The sequence below is a fragment of the Pleurodeles waltl genome, chromosome 1_2, assembly GCF_031143425.1.
Source record: "Pleurodeles waltl isolate 20211129_DDA chromosome 1_2, aPleWal1.hap1.20221129, whole genome shotgun sequence".
NCBI lineage: Eukaryota > Metazoa > Chordata > Amphibia > Caudata > Salamandridae > Pleurodeles > Pleurodeles waltl.
In genome coordinates this window covers 1,275,071,068-1,275,089,844 of record NC_090437.1, presented here as the reverse complement: position 1 = coordinate 1,275,089,844, position 18,777 = coordinate 1,275,071,068, and the positions used below count along the sequence as shown (strand labels likewise).

General features: G+C 41.8%; 1 protein-coding gene across 2 annotated transcripts in view; it reads right to left on the bottom strand.

Annotated features, from left to right (window-relative positions):
* The window catches only part of PTPRA (protein tyrosine phosphatase receptor type A), a 570,283-nt gene that overhangs the window by 195,669 nt on the left and 355,837 nt on the right, over nucleotides 1-18,777 (bottom strand). For both annotated transcript variants that reach the window (XM_069204801.1, XM_069204809.1), the window contains one exon: nucleotides 1,444-1,480. In XM_069204801.1, coding sequence (XP_069060902.1) covers nucleotides 1,444-1,480 — 37 coding nt within the window. The remainder of the gene's footprint in view (nucleotides 1-1,443; nucleotides 1,481-18,777) is intronic.

Sequence of the window (18,777 nt, the reverse complement as noted above, 5' to 3'; positions counted from 1 at the left end):
CCCTGCACTTACAATGTCTAAGGTTTGGCTTAGACACTGTAGGGGCACAGTGCTCATGCACTGGTGCCCTCACCTATGGTATAGTGCACCCTGCCTTAGGGCTGTAAGGCCTGCTAAAGGGGTGACTTATCTATACTGCATAGGCAGTGTGAGGTTGGCATGGCACCCTGAGGGGAGTGCCATGTCGACTTACTTGTTTTGTCCCCACCAGCACACACAAGCTGACAAGCAGTGTGTCTGTGCTGAGTGAGGGGTCCCCAGGGTGGCATAAGATATGCTGCAGCCCTTAGAAACCTTCCCTGGCATCAGGGCCCTTGGTACCAGAGATACCAGTTACAAGGGACTTACCTGGATGCCAGGGTGTGCCAATTGTGGATACAAAAGTACAGGTTATGGAAAGAACACTGGTGCTGGGGCCTGGTTAGCAGGCCTCAGCACACTTTCAATTCAAAACATAGCATCAGCAAAGGCAAAAAGACAGGGGGTAACCATGCCAAGGAGGCATTTCCTTACAGTCAGCATGCTGGAATAAGTGCCCAGGAATCAAGAAGGCTAGCCTGAAAAACTGTGACCAGCTTTAGACTTGATGGGAACAATTAGATTTTCTACAGCTGGCAGGACTCAACATGTTCCCCATCTAATGCAGTTAAAAGCAAGTTGTTTTCAGGGCAAGTGATCAAGAATCAGAAAAATCCAACCTGGGACACTAGTAGGGGATAGCTGGATTTTTCTAAGGCCAGAGTTCTTGGATGAACAAGGACGAGAAAACCAGTGTAGACATGTGTCTGCTGAACACCGATAGAAATGAGCAGCTATGGTAACATAATTATGTTAGCTTTTTAAACTTGATTGTCCTCTTGGCAATATCCCAATTAGAAGAAAAAAAAAAAAAGAAAAAAAAACAGGACGGAAAATACCGGACTATACATAGGTTAACTATATCTAATCACAGGATATGTGACATTTACAATTGAACAAAACACTGGAGCAGGACGTCACTTGTAATCTTTTCATGGTTATGGGGGCACTTTGTGAATATTTAACAAAAAAATGTGTACAATAATTTTGAAAGAAGTGCGCCACACATATTTATGTGATTCTGTGATATGTTTTTTTTTTATTTGCCCCATTTGCTTTGAGTTGATTCATTAAAAAAAATGTCTTTCTCTCCAAGCATTGACTGCATTGAGTTTTCAGAAACATTTCAAATGTTTTTACATCCAAAGGTTTAAACACCGCTATATTCAAATAATTAACCTTACATTATTAACATGAAATTAATTTGTTTCATTGGTGTTTCGTTTGTACGTGTGCCGAGTACACTACATGTCTGCCATTCAACAGCAGAATCACCCCAGATATTGAAGATAAAAACAAAAAATTACAACGCCCTACCACTTTGTCCCCTTCCTCCTCACCCCCCAAAAAACACTAAAGTTTTACCTTGTGCAGCAATAAACTTGTTCTTCTCTTGGTATCCCTACAACAATAAGAAAATGTAAGTACTTAGACCAGAGTGAAACTCAAAGACTTTTTTTTTATTAAAAACGAGCAAATACTAGAGAAACCGGCATATTGCTTGTCACATTTATGTTGTGATTACAAATCTCAGTGGCAGTGAGCTAGCTTAGGAGGCTGCAACTATCTAGAGAGCTGCAGATCACAAATGAATTTTGTCGCGACAGACATGCAAGATCACCACATCACTTTAGATAGGTGCCGATCACCTGAAGAGTGGGTTGGGTGGAGAGAACGAATTGCATACAACAATAAAAACATACAAGCGATCCCGAAGAGATCAATGTTACTTTAAATCGAAAACATACTAAAAACATAGAAGCAGCTTAAAATAAACATGGGTGGCAGAGGATAGGGTGGGAGTAGCCATCAGGATGGCTGACGCACTATGAAGCCCCATATATCAGTGAAGTTCACTAAGAGATAAATGCACCTTTTCTGGTCTGCTTCACTAAGGATAGCAATGTTTTTCAGAGGGTATGCCTCATGGAGGAACACTATCACCAAGTGGTACGAAGCAACAATGTTGAACTATGTTTTTTTTTTTTTTTTTTTTTTTTTTTTTAATTTAGCTCAGTTTTTATCCAGAGATTGCTTATAGCACAGCCAACATTTTAGGTATGGTGCTCCTGAGAACCAGTGATATAAACGATTTGTTCACACTCCTTGGGTTCGCTGGTTTTATTCCCTTGGTGCAAATTGCTTGCGAGATTCTGCCTTCTTACATCTACAACTTGTGGTTCTGGTATTATATGAGGCTCATAAATCCCCCACCTCCTCACACAGCCACTGTTTTGTTTTACCTCCCTCAGGGAGGACATAGAAAATCAACATGTTTGCTCAAATTGTACATACTTTAAGATGCTGAATTGGTCATTCCTCATCTAATATATGATGGAGTACTTGCTTGGTTATTATCTGTAACATTATAAGGACTTGATCCTATACTTAGCTGTGATGCTTACTAAACACTTATAATAATGCAAGTGTTTTGATGTTAGATACGTATTCTGTATTGCAATGCAAGTTACTGTGAAGAGAGTCCTTCGCCTATTATTTTATATTGTTGGTCCTCAGAGTATAAGTTTAATATTAGAGCATTTGCAAGGTGCACATCCTGATACCATCAAGCCTCTGAATAATAAATATGTCAGAAGGTCCAATCTCTTTAATACCTATAAGACTTAAAGTCAAAGAGCCATAATGTCTACACATAATAGTGTTGACATTAAAACTCACACTACTGTCTCAGACAAAACCTAAGTTGCTAAAAAATGAGTGACCTCCTCCTCATCTCATCATATGATCCAATGCTAGAAAACGTTTAGATGAAGTAAGAGCTTTCCAGCCATTAATAAGACCCATCAATGAAAAACTTCAATCCATTGAGAATAGATGGGTTGTAATAGAAAGCAAATTACTAGAGATAGAGCAGTGTATTAGTGATGAGCTGGATGTTTCTACAATTGCTGGCTTGGAGCATGATATAAGAGTTTGGCAATGGAATAGGGAAGAACTTAAAAAACACAATAAATGAAATAACTTACGTTTATATGATGTAACAGAAGGAGCTGAGAGTCCAAGTCCTACTGTACTCTTTAAAAATCTTCTCCCTGAATTGACTGGGCTACCAACGCCTACCTCGCTGAATACATGGCACCAAGGAAGGATGCCTTCTCCCACCTCCCCATCTCTCTCATCTCGAACCCTTTTTAGAAAGGCTGACCTATAATATTAGTAATAAAGTCATCAGATATGATTCTGTATAAATTAAATTGTCAATTGTATGCGGAAAACATTCTTTTTTATATTGCTAATCTGATTACCGACTTTTTAAAATAAATTATTGCTTTACTCTTCAATTTCAGGCGATAGGCTTTATTTAACCAAAACCAAACTTTTACCTTTAAATAGACACTGTAGGCAATTTGTTTGAAAACTCATATTTTTAATGGTCCCATTAAATAATTAAAAATGCCACTACTTGTTTTCCTTTAATGCTAACACACCATAGAACATACTTTTACTTCTTGGACAGGGAAGTTTAGCACACTTCTTATATCTTTGTTGTCATTAACGTTAACATAGTTGGGTTGATTAGATACAATCAAGATGTGGACTGTTCCAAATACCATTTGTACATCGTCTATGCTTCCTTGTAATATTCCACTGTGCATTTTTAAGCAGCTTGACTCTGTATGTTGTAGATTTTTTGGAGCAATAAAACTTCAAGAAACATACAAAACGTAAGCTAACAGTGGAGTAATTTTTCTGGATTTTAAATTGTATCACACCTCTTATTAGAGGAGTGTGTGCTTTACTTTTTAATTAATCGTAAAGTCCTTCCCCTACCTGGGTTACATTTGAAAAAACATTTATGGATGGCTTTTCACTCACTGATTCTCTGTGTGTTTAGTTGGTACGGAATTATCACATTTCTCTTATTAAAGTTATCCAACAACATACTGTAGCAAATGTTATTTCCTGATTTATCTTTAACTTTAAAAATACTTTATAACTCTCTAATTTGGCATAATTATTCAAAAATTAAGAATATATTTTTTGCTGGACAGAGTGGTGAGAATGGTGAATGTTGGCTTAAACAAACTTTCAATAGGAAAGGTAGCTTATCTTTTGCAATGCTTCTTTTTAAGTTTTCTATTTCCTCATACTTTCATAAGGACTAGTTGCTTATTCAGAGATCTTTTCCTTGATCAAGCTTAGTATTATGAGAAATGTTTTGTCACAACCTCCATTCTAACTTGTTAGATATTATTTGGAAAAACTCAATTTCCCAAAGCAGCATATATTTAAGAGTATCAACATTTGCCACTAGGACCCAAGTTAAAATCAGAGAATTGCTTTGGAACAAGATTTGCAGATCTTTATCTTTGGACAAAGATTTTTGAATTCTCTTGTTCTGATAACCTTACTCGGGCTTTGTTTTTCAGTTCTAACAGACATCTTCATGAAGTGTAAATTCATGAACTTTGAAGTCGACTCTCTTGCACCAAGAGATGAAAAGAACTTTGTTCAATATTGTTCCCTTTGAGAAAACATGCTGTAAATGTCCTTCAATCCTTCAGACTAATGTACTTTTCTTTCTACTTAGAACACTTTACTTGGTTCTTCAGCTGTATGGGATTGAGCTAGCAACAAAAACATTTATTGTTTCTTTATTACAACAGTAGGAAAGATGGATCCAAGTTATCATACATGTCATAGTGGAGCAGAATATGTGACAATTATATAACTACGGATTCAAAAAAGAAAATCAAAAAATATTTTTTATCATTTAATAATTATTTAAATACCTAGCCTTTTGCTATAATTTCTTTAAACAAAGTACTGTGATCTGTCCTTTGCTAGTCTGAGCCTATTAACAGAACTAGAACTCTTTTCCTTCTTTAAATTCTTTCTCTTTCATCTTGCTCCTTTAGCTGTCTGCCGTCTTTCCTAAATTCTGATTAACTTTCTTATAAATAAGCCTATGTTATACATGTCATAATAGTTAGAAATAGTTTTACATTTAATTAGGTCTTTAAAATTTTCGGTATACCAGTTCTATAACTTCTGTTGTATAAAGTTTTATGTTTACTTTTACATTTCAATACAAAATATTGATATTAAAAAAAGCATAGCAGTTTAAATAATTAGGCAGCCAGCAAAACAGAAAGGTAAAAGTCTTCAGCTAAAACTTTAAAGTGAAAGAAAGTTAGTCACAATGGTAGCTAACAACTTGGCAAAGGGACATCAAAGTTAAATGATCAATAGCAAGGAAACTGTCAAGGCTAAAAGGCCTTTGAGGACAAGCTTGCTCTCCTGCTAGATGTACACACCCCCTACCTTTTCCTTGGATTCACGTTTATTATTATTTACAGTTCGTTTATTTTGCCCTCAACCTTGTAACCATGGTCAGTGGGGAAAAAAAAGCTTGGTGTTTAAGTTAGACAATGTTGTCCAAGGGATTGCAGCATGTCCACTAGATGAGGCCCCAGGGTGAGATGTGGTTGCTCTAAGCTTATTCAAAACACAATGTGGAACTGGGGCTCCCTCTTGCCACTAATGCACTGAATGAAGATAGTAAAACTGGGCTACCTAATCTTGGTCTCAATCCATTTTTACCCCACTATTGAAGGGAGATCGCAGCAACCTGTGCTGCTACAGACCAATCTCATTAATAAACTCCTCAATTAAAGTGCCTGGCAGAATTATACAGGACAAAATCTTATTTAATGTAAAACAGTAGAACAGTGTCTTAATCAGGAATTGGCCAAGAAGGGCAGAATTCAACTAGCCTTCATGGATCTACATTCTGCTTTAGATTCTGTTAACACAGATAAACGGTGGCGTATTCAGACTGACTAATCTATTGGAGCAGAGATAACCCACTGCCTATTAAACTTGCATGTTGATTTATCTCCTAGTCAGATTTGGCACAAGTGGCGAATGCACTAGTCAGGTTTGTCTTTTGAGGGGTGTTAAAAAGGCTGCCTCATGGCCCAACTTTTATTCATTTTATACACCAATGGCTTGGTATTTCTTTTTTAAACTGCTTAAACAGGACATACCTAAAGCAGACAACATTAAATGGGTGCAAAAAGTGCTGGAAGGGTAACATTTATGAAAAAATTAGATTTCAAAACAAACATATCAAAATGACGGCATTTGTATGGGGCCAAGGAATACCCGTTACAAATGGCATTAAACTGGGCAAGGCCAGGGATTATAATTATTGTGCCATAATTCTTTATAATGCCCACTCTTCATTCCCTTTTTGTAAGCTCATAGGGTACAATTTGTACAGTTTGTGGGCAGTTACTTTAAATTTACTTCCAAACTGATAATTAGGGCTGTTAAATGCATGTTGAAGATCTACAAAAGAAGATGCCTGCTAAGCTGTGGTTCTGGGCTATTTGAATTAGCTAACCTAACCTCAATGGAGGTTTTAGAAAAACATTTTTGAAAAAAAAACTATTGGGGCTTCCCTCCATCACTTCTAACTATGCCCATCACAAGGACCTAGGTATCTCCTACATCAAAGATAAGATCATCTGCTGTGGCTCTTAGTTTGAATTGATCCATTCACTTTTTCCAATCAAAATGTTATTTCAGCTTATCTGAGGTCAGAAAATTGTCATAGGATACCCTGACTTACTTATATCCAATAACTAAGGACTGACTGGACAGGACAGATATTTTTCCAAAACCCTTGAATGTCACCAATAAGGAGATGATCTCTGGGTGACGAATGACGGTATACATCGCCTTGGCTTAATAAGAGACAAGAGGAGGTCAAGAATACCAAAGTGAAAAAAAAATTCTGATCAAGACTTCCCCATGAAAAAAGGTAAATTTAATAATCGTCTCCTCCAGCTATGGGAGATAGCGGATATCCAAGTTTAGACCGGGCTCAATTTGCAACATGTTGCCCCTTCCTAGGGGCAAGAGCACTGGTCTTTAAACTATGGGTCACGCCACCTCTTGGGGTCTGTGAGACTACGTAGAGAGGTATACAACAATAAAACTGTGGCCTACAAGCAGCTTCTCCTACTGCTCTACATGGTATGCTTCCAGCACAGCAAAGATGAGGAAAACTAAAAACAGAGTCCCCCGCCCCACACATCATCCGGCTATGAAATTACAGCTGTGAATACTGCAAAGTAGGTGTGAAAAACAGCTGCACACAACAAACATTTTACGAGAGAAATATGCTCGTCATTTTCCAACTTATTCCAGCAAGAGGTGAGGACGGACAGACTGGAGGTAGTGTTTGTGGGTGTATGTATGCAGGGCAAAGTATGGATGCATGGATATATGTGGAAGCAGACAATGTAAATGTACATTTAAAGTGACAGACCTTCAGGGCCTCTGTTGAAACACAGTGACCTGAAAATCATAATGTAACATTGCAGCAAGGCTGGCTCAGCCTTCCACCTTCCAAAATCAGTAAATTGGAAACCATCAAATTAGTAAAATATGAACATCTGATACACAGAGCACTTATAAACTACAGATGTGTGGTATTAAGTGCTACATAAGAAAAAGTTATTATTAATGTGCATACACAACTCATTGTTTAAGCTAAATTATTACTAACCAGCTCAATCGCATTCCTTTTATCTAGTCTGAAGAATATGTTTGTCATGTGAGGGCAAAGCTGCTTGCATTAAAAACAAGAGAATAACCCCTGGACCGTTTCCCAGGATAGGAAATTATGACCTCCAGGTTGAACAAAGAACTGCAACAACTGCGTGAACCAACTGAGCAATCTTGCTAGAAATAGAACCTTTGCTGCACAGATGGCATATTAATATTGTTACTAAACTGCAAAACCAGAAACAACTTGCATATAAACAAATACAAAAGTGTGTGTTTTTGAAAGAGGCTGCTGCAAAGGGATGATACTTCCTCATGGGCCAGACATTAAAGACAAGAAACAGCAGATTAGTGAGTTAACTGCTTAGCTGGATTTTGAATGCAGATGTGTTGGAATTTGCCTGTAAAGCGCAGGAAAGATTGGCAGGCAGCAGCTCTGGCTAAGAAGAATGGGACTAGTAGAGAGTATCTTAAGAGCTCCAGGTAGCACAGACGAAGGTCTGAGATTCTTTGGGCTGCTAGGGTCTGTCAGCTAGCAGGGGTGCTTTGCTGATATTCAAGGGTCAACAGAGATTCTGTGGGAAAGTTGCGTTGCCCTTTAGTGCTGGGTGATAGGCTCTGGCTGTCAGCAGAAAAAGTCTCTCTCTGGCGGTTAACTGTGTGAAGCTCAGCTTAGGGACTGTGAAAACTGGCTCAGAAAACATGAGAGCGAGTTCAAGACTTGTTAAGAGTAAGGAAGGGAAGGCTATACTGAAGAAAGTGAAGTCTCTTTGGCTTTCAGTGGCTGGTGGAAGGAAACATATGATCGGCTGAAAGCAAATTAAGAATGCTTTTGGGATGGCAGACGACCATCAGAAGGAGTTTGGGCAGACTCGGAGAGCAGAGAGAGTACATCTGACCACTGGCAGAATGGATCTGAAATACTAAGGGTTTGGAGAGGGTTTATTCGGAGTTTCAGAGGGTCTCTGAGTGGGCTGAGAATTAGCATATCTTTGCTGTGGGAGGGTGGCTAGTATATTTTCCGTCCAGGGAAATGGCATAAAAAGTGGTTTGACAACTATTAGGCCAGTGTGACCCCCCTTGAGGACAAACCTGACCCTTGTGATGATTTTTCAGCACAAAATGTACTGCATTTCTTCCTGTGATTTGTATAGCAAATCCCATGCCAAATATTTGAAATCAAAATTTTGAGCCACCTCAGTCTTACAAAATGTAAACCAGCACTGTGGTACTTAGTTATTGTACTCGCCTTTTGTTTGTTACTCTAACTTGTTTCATCAGTGGTTGTCCATCGAAGGAATGTGCTAGGATAATGGATTTCGTTTTTTAACATGCATATTTTTTCTTTCATGTACCTGGTATGCTATGTATATTTACAGTCTTTTATTTGTTTCTCTAGATGGAGAGAATACTCAAAATAAAATTATTTAATACTACATGCAGGATCAAGGGATCACTCCTGCAATTTGAGCAAAGCAGAAAAACAACCCCATGAAGAAAACACCATAACTGGTATTCACACACTTTAGTCAATGGTTAAATATCAGAATACGCTTATAGCTCAATGCTCAGTGCTTAAACTCCCTCCAAAGACAGAATTGCACCTTCTCCATTACAACCTTGATGTGTCCCCAAATATGCCCCAGTTTTACCTGTGCATACATTCTCTACAAGCCACAGTGTAGGAAGCTGGCCTGGTGTGTGTGTGGTATTTGCACCTTATACCAGGTCCAGGTATCACTTCTTGGTGAAGTGTAGGCAGTGTCTAGAAGCCGGGGTCTCTAGAGGTAGCTGTGGATGAGTAGCCAAGTTTATCTAGGAGACATGCAAAGCTCATGCAATACCACTGTTGTCACACAGCCCTTACACACATGAAAGAAAACAGTCAGTTGTACAAACGTAAAGGTACTTTATTTTAGGAACACAATACCACAAAATACTAGGAGGGCAATCCTCCAATAGGAGGCAAGTAATACACTAAACATATACACTAGCTATCAGAAATAGGCATAGAAAATGTCAGAAAAACTGTGCAAATAGCAATAACCAATAGTGACCCTAGGGGGAGCACAAACCATATACTAAAAAAATAGAATGTGAACATAGGATCCCCACCTAGGTAAGTGGAATGTGTAGAGGGGAGCTGGGAGTACTAGAAAACCAGAGTTAAGTAACATTACCCCCCAGCGACCAGGAAAGCAGGAGTAAATCACTGTATTTTCCCCAAACCACCCAAAAAGAGGAAAAGAAAAAACGAAGACACCCAGACAAGACTGCAAAAATTCAGCGGTGGATTCCTGGAGAAGTAGACCTGTGGAGAGAGGGGGACCAAGTCCAAAAGTCACAGTGGAGTCCAGGAGGAGTAGGAGCTAATGCCCACCCAGCTGTACTTGCAGGAGTTGGTCGACGGTGAGGAAGAACAGATCAGCACTGGAGCCGGAGAAGAGTTCCTGATGGATGCAGAATATGTCCCACGCCGGAGGTAAGATTGCAGACAGTTGTTAGTGCAGGAGTTCCACCAACAAGTTTGGCAAAGGCAAACCTGCGGTTAGTGGAAAAGTGGTGCTGCCGGGGACCAGCAAGCCCAGGAGGACCCAACCCAGGGGGAGTGGAGAGTCACAGGGGACCTTCAGCATCACAGAGTCCTCAGAGGCAGCACCCACAGGAGTCCCACAGGACGGGGACACAGTCGTAGAAGGAGCCCCCGCAGTCCTACAGGAAGAGATCCCATGCTGCAGGAGAACTACACAGAGGGCTGTGCATCGCAGGAAGGAGTGCTAGGGACTGGAACTACACGTCACCTGAAGATCCCTTGGAGGAGATGCCAACAAGCCGTGGCAGCTGCAAAAGACGTGCTGCATGGGGGCACTGTCCTGGGTGGGAAGGCAAAGGCTTACCTCCACCAAAGCTGGACAGCTGGCAGAGAGGACTATTCTGGACTGCCACCCATGATGGAGGATCCACAAAGCTCAAGATGAGGGCAGAGCCACACAGCCGGTCGTCATTTGCTGTAGGTGCCTGCAGCTGAAGGGGAGTGACTCCTTCACTCCAAGGGTAATTTCTTCTTCGTTTGCAGGCTGAAGAGTTGCTGTCTTCGGAGGATGCATGGCCGGGGAAATGTTCCAAAGCTGGAAGGAGTCAATGAAACAAAGTTGCAGAAGAGTCTTCATTGATTGCAGTGTTGTCGGTTCCTGGAGGGTCCAGTCACAATTCCAGTGGACAGAAGTCAAAGTGGAGGTTGCAGAGGAATCCTGCTGGAGACTTGCAAGCCGAATCTGAGGACCCACCAAAGAGAGACCCTAAATAGTCCTGAAAGGGGGGAATTGGTCACCTAACCAGGAAAGGACGTATCAGGAGGGGCTTTGATGTCACCTGCCTTGCAACTCAGATGCTCCTAGAATTCCCTGCCAACCTTGGAAACGAGATAGCAGAATCCAGGGACCCTCTCTGGAGGAGCGCTGAGCACCACCTCTGGGGTGGTGATGGACAGGGGAGTGGTCACTCCCCTTTCCATTGCCTAGTTGCGCACCAGAGCAGAGACTGGGGGTCCCTGAAACGGTGTGGACTGGTTTATGCAAAGAGTGCACCACATGCCCTTTCAACGCATACCAGTGGCTTGGGGAGGCTACCCCTCCCAAGCCAGTCAAAGGGAGAGGATGTTACCTCCCTCTCCCAAAGGAAATCCTTTGTCCTGCTTTTGTGCGCTTGATCAGATCAAGCAGCAGGAGGGCAGAAACCTGTCTGATGGGTGGCAGCAACTTGGGATGCCTGGAAAACCCTGTAAGACTGGTGGTAGCAATGGAGGGGGGAGGAGGGGGGGGGGGTTCTAAGGAACACTAAGAGTGCATGGAAACATACTCCCAATTTTTGATACCAAACATGCCCAGGTTTGGAGTTACCATTATGTAGCTGGACATAGGTAGTGACCTATGTCCAGTACACACGCACTCACAAAATCCAGGGAAATGGGCCTCAAATTTGTGGGGCACCCCTGCTAGTGCAGGGGTATCTACACACACTGGTACATGCACCCTGCCCTCTGGGCTGAGAGGGCCTGCAATAGGGGTGACTTACAGTGACATGGTGCAGTGATCTGGAAGTGAAAGGGTACAGGCACCCTTTCTCGCAGGCTGCAATGGCAGGCCTGCAGAACACTTTGCATGGGCTCCCTATGGGTGGCATAATACATGCTGCAGCCCATAGGGATCTCCTGGTACCTCAATGCCCTGGGTATCTACATACCATATACTAGGGACTTACATGGGGTACCAGAATGCCAAATGTGGGATGAAAAAAGGATCCAGCAACCAAGTTTAAAGGAGAGAGCATAACCACTGGGGTCTTGGTTAACAGGATCCCAGTCAACAGTCAAACACACTGACAAACAGGCCAAAGAGTGGGGGTAACCATGCTAGAAAGAGGCTACTTTCCTACACACAGTATATAATCATTTACCAATCAGTATTAGAATAGTAAACAGGTGGGCACAAGGATGACAAAAATTATGATAGGGTGCTTTTAAGGGAGGAAACTGAAGGATGGCTTAGGAGGTATAGTAGGAATGAATTGACATCAGCAACGCAGATAGGGAACATTTCTTGGCACTGGCAATGCAAATTGAGCATCTATATATTCATTACTGGGAGAATGTTTTGAAGAAAACCTAACTGTGATACCTCAAAACACTTATAAGGGAGGGCTGTGAGGAATCGGTTGAAAAAAAGAAAAGAAAAAAATCAAACAGAAAAGGCATTATTTAGGCTGAAGTGATTTGTTGATATGATGGACACTTAATCCTGTAGACTCATTATCCTATGAATGAATCTCAAGGAATAGATTGAAGTTAAGCAAAAGTGTGGATAGGGGACAGGGTTGCCAAACAGCATCTCTCAGCACTGTAACAAATCCAGACAGTGATGAAGACATGTTACTGGCCCTTTCAGATTGAGCACTAATGCCCTTGGAGGACGGGTAGGGGGACACTACTTATTCGCTATATCATACCTAATTTTCAAACACAGAACTGATCAAGATCATGTGTTTTGTTGCCACCTTACCCTTCCCAAGACCTGTAAATGTAACAAAAAGCTACTCTTGCAGTCTGTCCAAATGCATTCCATCAAAATAGAAAGCATTCTATTATGGTTCAATCTGTGCTACGTCTCGGACTTTGATGTATGAGGAGGAAAGAAAGATGGCAGAGTGATGGAATGATCCATAACTAAATCTGACACTGTTAGGCAGGAACTTCAAACTAGCACACACATAAGGTGGAAAATCTCCCTACAAGGTAGGTGAGTGGACAATGCTTGGAGGTCTTCAAACTACCAATGAAGGTAATAATGATTAGGACACAGTCCTCAAAGTGAGCAAATTCACAAACAGCTATTAAAAGACGTAAATGGCAGGGCCATCAAAAATGTCACAAACTATTTTAAGGGCCCATCGCTACCAGCACATACTCAAGAAGGCAGAAAAATGTGTAGAAACTTCTTAGAAACCTAGTTGGCAAAGGCAAAAAAAGAGCTGTCAGGCTTGGTCAGGTAGGCACAAAAACATTAATAAGCTGGTCAAGTAACCATTGAAAGGAGAAGATGAACATATTTTTGTACCAAAAGAAGCAAAAACGCATCAATTGACACTTCTGCTTGTAAAGGATCCAGTCCCTTCAAACACCAGAAGACAAACCACAAACAAGACTGCCATTGATAATGTTGGTTGAAGAATGCCTAAATGCCAAACTTATATCAAACACCTCTGTTTGAACGTCAAACGGAGTCAACTGGTGATCAATCACCATGCAAGGAGCCTAAGCAAGAGAGGGATTGAGTACTGCCCAAACACCATGCTGTGAAAGATGATCTCCCTGTAGGGTAAGGCAACTGGAAGTCAAACACTGAGTTTTTAATAGGCCAGTGCTCCAGACCCTCCTTGCCCAATCTGGCACAATGAGCATCAGTTCATCTTTGCCCAACTTTGCCTTCTGAAGACCATGAGGGGGGGAATGGAATTAGAGGAAAAGCATAGATCAGAGCACGGATCCTACCAAAGGTGAGGCAGTGCGCACCACCAAGGGGAAAGTTTAGCATGCATTTAGACTGCACATCCTGTTGACAGAAAACAAAAACAGCTTGATGTGTGGAAAGACTTACCAAACATGATGTCACAAACACAGGCTGTGTTACAAATACAATGGATAACCAAGATCCTTGTTTACTCTGGGAAGGGGCAAGAATTTTTTTGTTGTGTAGGATACTTTCTCCGTATCTGAAACCACTACATTTAAGGTATCCTACTACCATATTTGTTCAGTTGTTTCTTCAAGTAATCCCAATACAACTTACCCAGTGTTTTTTCTTTGGATCCTCACACACATTTTTGGGGTCATGCTTCATCAGTGGGTCTCATCCTGGTCCCTGTAACCAGGGTGGGCTCAACCATATTCCAGGGAGCACTTTTGATATATTTGTCTTAACTAGGTCTATTGTACTACAGATAAAAATACCTAACGATCATCAAGATATTCCTTTATTCGTGAGCCTTAAGTATAGTTAAAAGAAGATACTAAATGGGTGTTTGTAAGAAATACATGTCACACACTAATAGTTAGTCTAGGTAGGAAAGGACCCTTTTTGAGATGGTTAGCCCCCACTGTTTGCCTGGTTTCCGATATGACTGACTGCTAACCAGGTCCCCAGTGCCATATCTCTTTCCCCAGGACTGCACAGTTGTTTTGCAAAACTGCCAAACTCTTTAGCAACCAGTGCAAGTCACTCATAAATAGTACCTTGGGCCTGGGGAACTAAGGAATGTCTGAGGGCTACAGCACCAATTGCGCCACCCTCAGGGACCCCTCACCAAACTCACACAGTGCTGTCACTGCAGACTGCATGTGTTGGTGCAGGCTAAATTGAACACACGACCTGGCACACGCCCCTGTGTGCCAGGTCCACTAGCACTGCATATACCAGACGTAAGTCACCCCATCGGCAGGGTGCATCCAGGTACATGTGTTGGCATAAATGCATTTGCAGATATGGCCCTGCTATGTCTGTTGATTCTGAGACATAATAAGTGCCCAGGGCAGCCATTTTAAATGCATGTGCTGGACACTGGTTATTAAGAGTTTCCCAGCTACATTGTTTCTCTGAATCCTGGGATGTTTCGCATCAAACATCTCAGAATAATAATCCCTCACTAACCCCTGTGAGGCATTTGTTTTAAAAAATGCACACAGGGCACCTTAGAGGTGCCCCTGAAAATCTACTAACTAATAGTGTGTTGACTGACCAGTCCTGACCAGTTCAGCCTCCTTATATGAGTTTCTGACCCCCACCACCCCACCCAAAAGGAGAGAGACAGCCTGGTGACCTCGAAAGACCCTGCACACAAAGGCAAATCATCCAGATTTCAATAAAGACTCAAGTCTCCCGTGGGCATCGGACTTGCTCTGCAAGAAGAAACTCCAAAGAAAGTACTCTGTAGCTGCTGAAACCCTAGAAATCCAACATCAGAAGTGCACCCCGACGTCCACGACCCAAGGTGAAGCTAACCAACCGTGCCAATGCGGGTCCCCAGCTGCCCAGAGACTGAGTCCAGTGTGGATTCGCCTATCTTGGACTCTCCCAAGACATCTGAAGCCTCTCTGCCTGCAGGACCCCTCTCCCACAGGCTGGCGGAGAGAGAAAAATCAGACACCTCCAGCAACCACTGTACCTGCGACACCCAACCGCATCTGAGGTGAGTTATAGGCGCCAGCAACATCCCCCCCAGCTCCTAAGAGCTTAAAGTCACCCTGGGTACACCTCTGCCAGACTCCCCGACGACGCCTGCAGCCTCATCACACAGGACTCCCCGACCACGAGTGCTCGTGGACGTGAAAACCCAACGCCTAAAGAGACCCTTGCATCCATCACCCCTGGGCACAGGAGAATAGGAGAAAAGGTGCACCTACATCCCGAAGCACCCCAAGTCTACTACTTACCTGCTTGTTTTCCCTGACTAGCTTTCTAGCCAAAGCCTGCAGCCTGTTTGTCACAAGGTCCAACTCTCATAGAGAACAATTGGGCACCAGACCCCTTATTGCCGCTCTAGTGCCGCCCAGTGTGATCTGTTGTGGTTCTGATCAGTGCCCAGTACTTAGCTCTGCTCCCGAGGTCAACCTTCTAAGTCGTTAACCCTGTGATTGCAGAACATTGTTTTTCCTCCACAGAATAACATTGAAAGAACTCTTAAAATTTCACCGTGTTGATTTCTGAAACTGCAAAGTATTTAAGCTTAGAAGTCTACTTATCCAATTACGAAGTTATTGGGTTTGAAACATTTAAAAATAATTATTTTCCTAAAATAGTCTTGAGTTTATTCCTTGAGTGTGTGTCATTTATTGCCCTTGAGTGCAACAAATGTTTAGTACTACCCTCTGATAAGCCTAACTTCGCCAACACCACCACAAATAGAGCATCTGTCCTAACTAATTTTGCCTCTGCAATACCAATTGGGGATCCACTGGACTCTCTGCACAGTGTACTTCATTTTAGTGCACTATATAGAGAGCCAGATTCCTACAGACGATATGATTCAGCCCTCTGTGGTTAGGTCACTATGGGTCCGGGGCTTTCGTCAGTACTGATGCATAGATACCCTGTAATGGTGACTTCCAGGCATCAAGTCCTAGTTGTTCAGAGTCTTGGTAAACACAGAGATAACATTAACATTGAAGATACACAGCAGGCCTACTTGCCTGAGTTTCTTATTGGGGCACCTGTTAATGTCTGTTTTGAAAAGAAAGGAGATGGTATACACAAAAACTGAGGAGTGTTATTTTACAAATTTGTAGTTTGTATTTCACGCGGTGATATACATAGGATGCACACTCCTGTTCAGGTATTGCATTGATGAACCATCTAGGTGTGATCATTATGCAACAACTTCATCACACTACACATAGACAGACATTACAGGGGGGGACTGTTGTGTTTCACTGCATATCAAACTGGTGATCGTGAGAAGATGCAAGTTGTACAGTAATTAACAAATCGGTCCCTACCCCGGTTGGTATATTGTGATACCCCGCTGGGACAGGTGGGGCATGCCCCTACAGTCAAAAACTGGAGAATGAAAACACATCAGGATAAAATCTCTAATTAGGATAAGCCTCATACATGTGTCATTTGGTTGTGTCCCTATTTAGGGCTCGACACTTCAAGGGCGCAGTCCCGCTGGCAGTCCCTATTCAGTCCTTGGCTCTGTTCCAGATGTTAGACATTCATATTGAAGCATTTGTTCTAATCTTTTCATGGCCTCTGCCTTGCAGTTCTGGGGAGCACTGCCAACCTTAGTGAATCAGCAAAGTGCAAACATCGGGTCATCTAGCCTTCAGAGATCATGGGAAAAGTAGACTTCTACCACCACCTAAGAAAGACAGATATTTCCTATTATGTTGTGTTCATCCCCCCTTGCTGTTCTAGAGGGACGTGACCTTGCATTGCGTGCCGGTGTGCGTGTACTTGTGAGCGTCCATCAAGTTGCCTTGAGGGTTTATGTCAAATGTATTTAGAATTAGCTAGTTCAGACTATGGAGTCCCTAATGTCAGATCTATATTTGTTTGTCAGGACATTTGTTTATCCACCAAATGTGAAGTGTCAATAGTAAATAAATGAGATGGTATATGTATTAGTGATGTATGAGAATATGGGGACTATATGAAATTGTGTCTATATAAATGTCCTACTGTACTCACGAAGCAGCAAATGTCTGTCATTTTTATTCAGTGTGCTATCAATTTGTCAACATAGTCAAAACTCATTGTGGAGTTTTGTTTGAATATTTTTACTGTGTCAAAATATATAGGACCACATTATTTATATATCCACATTTGATAGATGTCATTAGTAAAATCAATAACATGTTGTAGGTATTATTGAAGGGTTGGGTGTGTTGAGCTTCATATAAACAATAAGTAAGAATTACTAGCAATTAATCCAGCACTTTCAGCCTGGCCAAAAGCAAGAATCTCCTCTCCCTCAAAGGAACATAATCACAACTTAAAAATCAGTGGCTTCATAACCCGCACAATCAAAATTGGCACTGTGACTAGCTGAGGATGAAGAAGCATCGGTATGGGTTTGGATGGGCAGAAACCAGCATACACAAAAGATCAGGTGGTATCTGAGCCGTAGCAGCCAACACTGGAGGACATGTCCTGAACGTGAGAGCAAGAGGAGGAAGGGACAGTCCTGTCACAAGGGTGCCACCTGAAAGGTACTGGTACCGCTGAAAACTCTGGTTCTAAACGATCAGGGGGGAGTGATTCTGCTGAACTCCTAAAAGGTCTAGAGAACTAGCTTTCTCTACCTAGAAAATAAAGAATATTTCTCACTTTTGTGATTTTAAAATTTTATTTTAGGAAGATACCTTAAAGCACCATTTCTTAATGGATAAATTATCTGAAGGAAGGGGTGAGACCACTATGGAGTCGCTCAAAAAACCCTGGCCATGAGAAGTTTGGCCTAGAGGAGGTTGGGCTTCTGCTGCCTAATGGCCATCTACTGAAGCAAAGCACATTTCACATAAAGATGGCCCATCAAAAATAGACATATGTTTTGCAGCACTTGACACCATGGCTTGCTAGGTAACATTTGCCCTAATGCTGTGCTTTAATTCCCCAACTAGAGAAAATCAAGTCAGTAAAAGTGCCAAATGGAACTCCAGGACCACACAAGTTTGGTGGAACATAAAATAAAACAATGTCAGTGTGTCAAGGTTGCGCTGTAGAAAAACTGGTATCTATCTAGTGTCAGCACAGAGCTGTGGCTAATGTTGCACAATGCCAGCTGGCTGAACCAACCATACTTTGAGTATCCATAAGTGAAGGGAAATCTGTGAGAAGTAGTATTCATCGGACCTACAAGTTGCTTAAACAGAAAAAGAACTGTATGAGATTGCTAATCACCTCAATAAGGCAGAGAATGTGCTTGAACGATTGTCACCATATCTGTAATTAAATCAAATTTACCATAGTAACTCTACAAAAGTAGCAACTTCTAAGGACATTGGACATACAGAGCTGCTGTGGTGCTACAGACAGGTCTATGGGCCCCACTCTAAAATTAGAGACCGTTATCTGATGAAAATCTGAGCTTTACTGATTAAATACATTG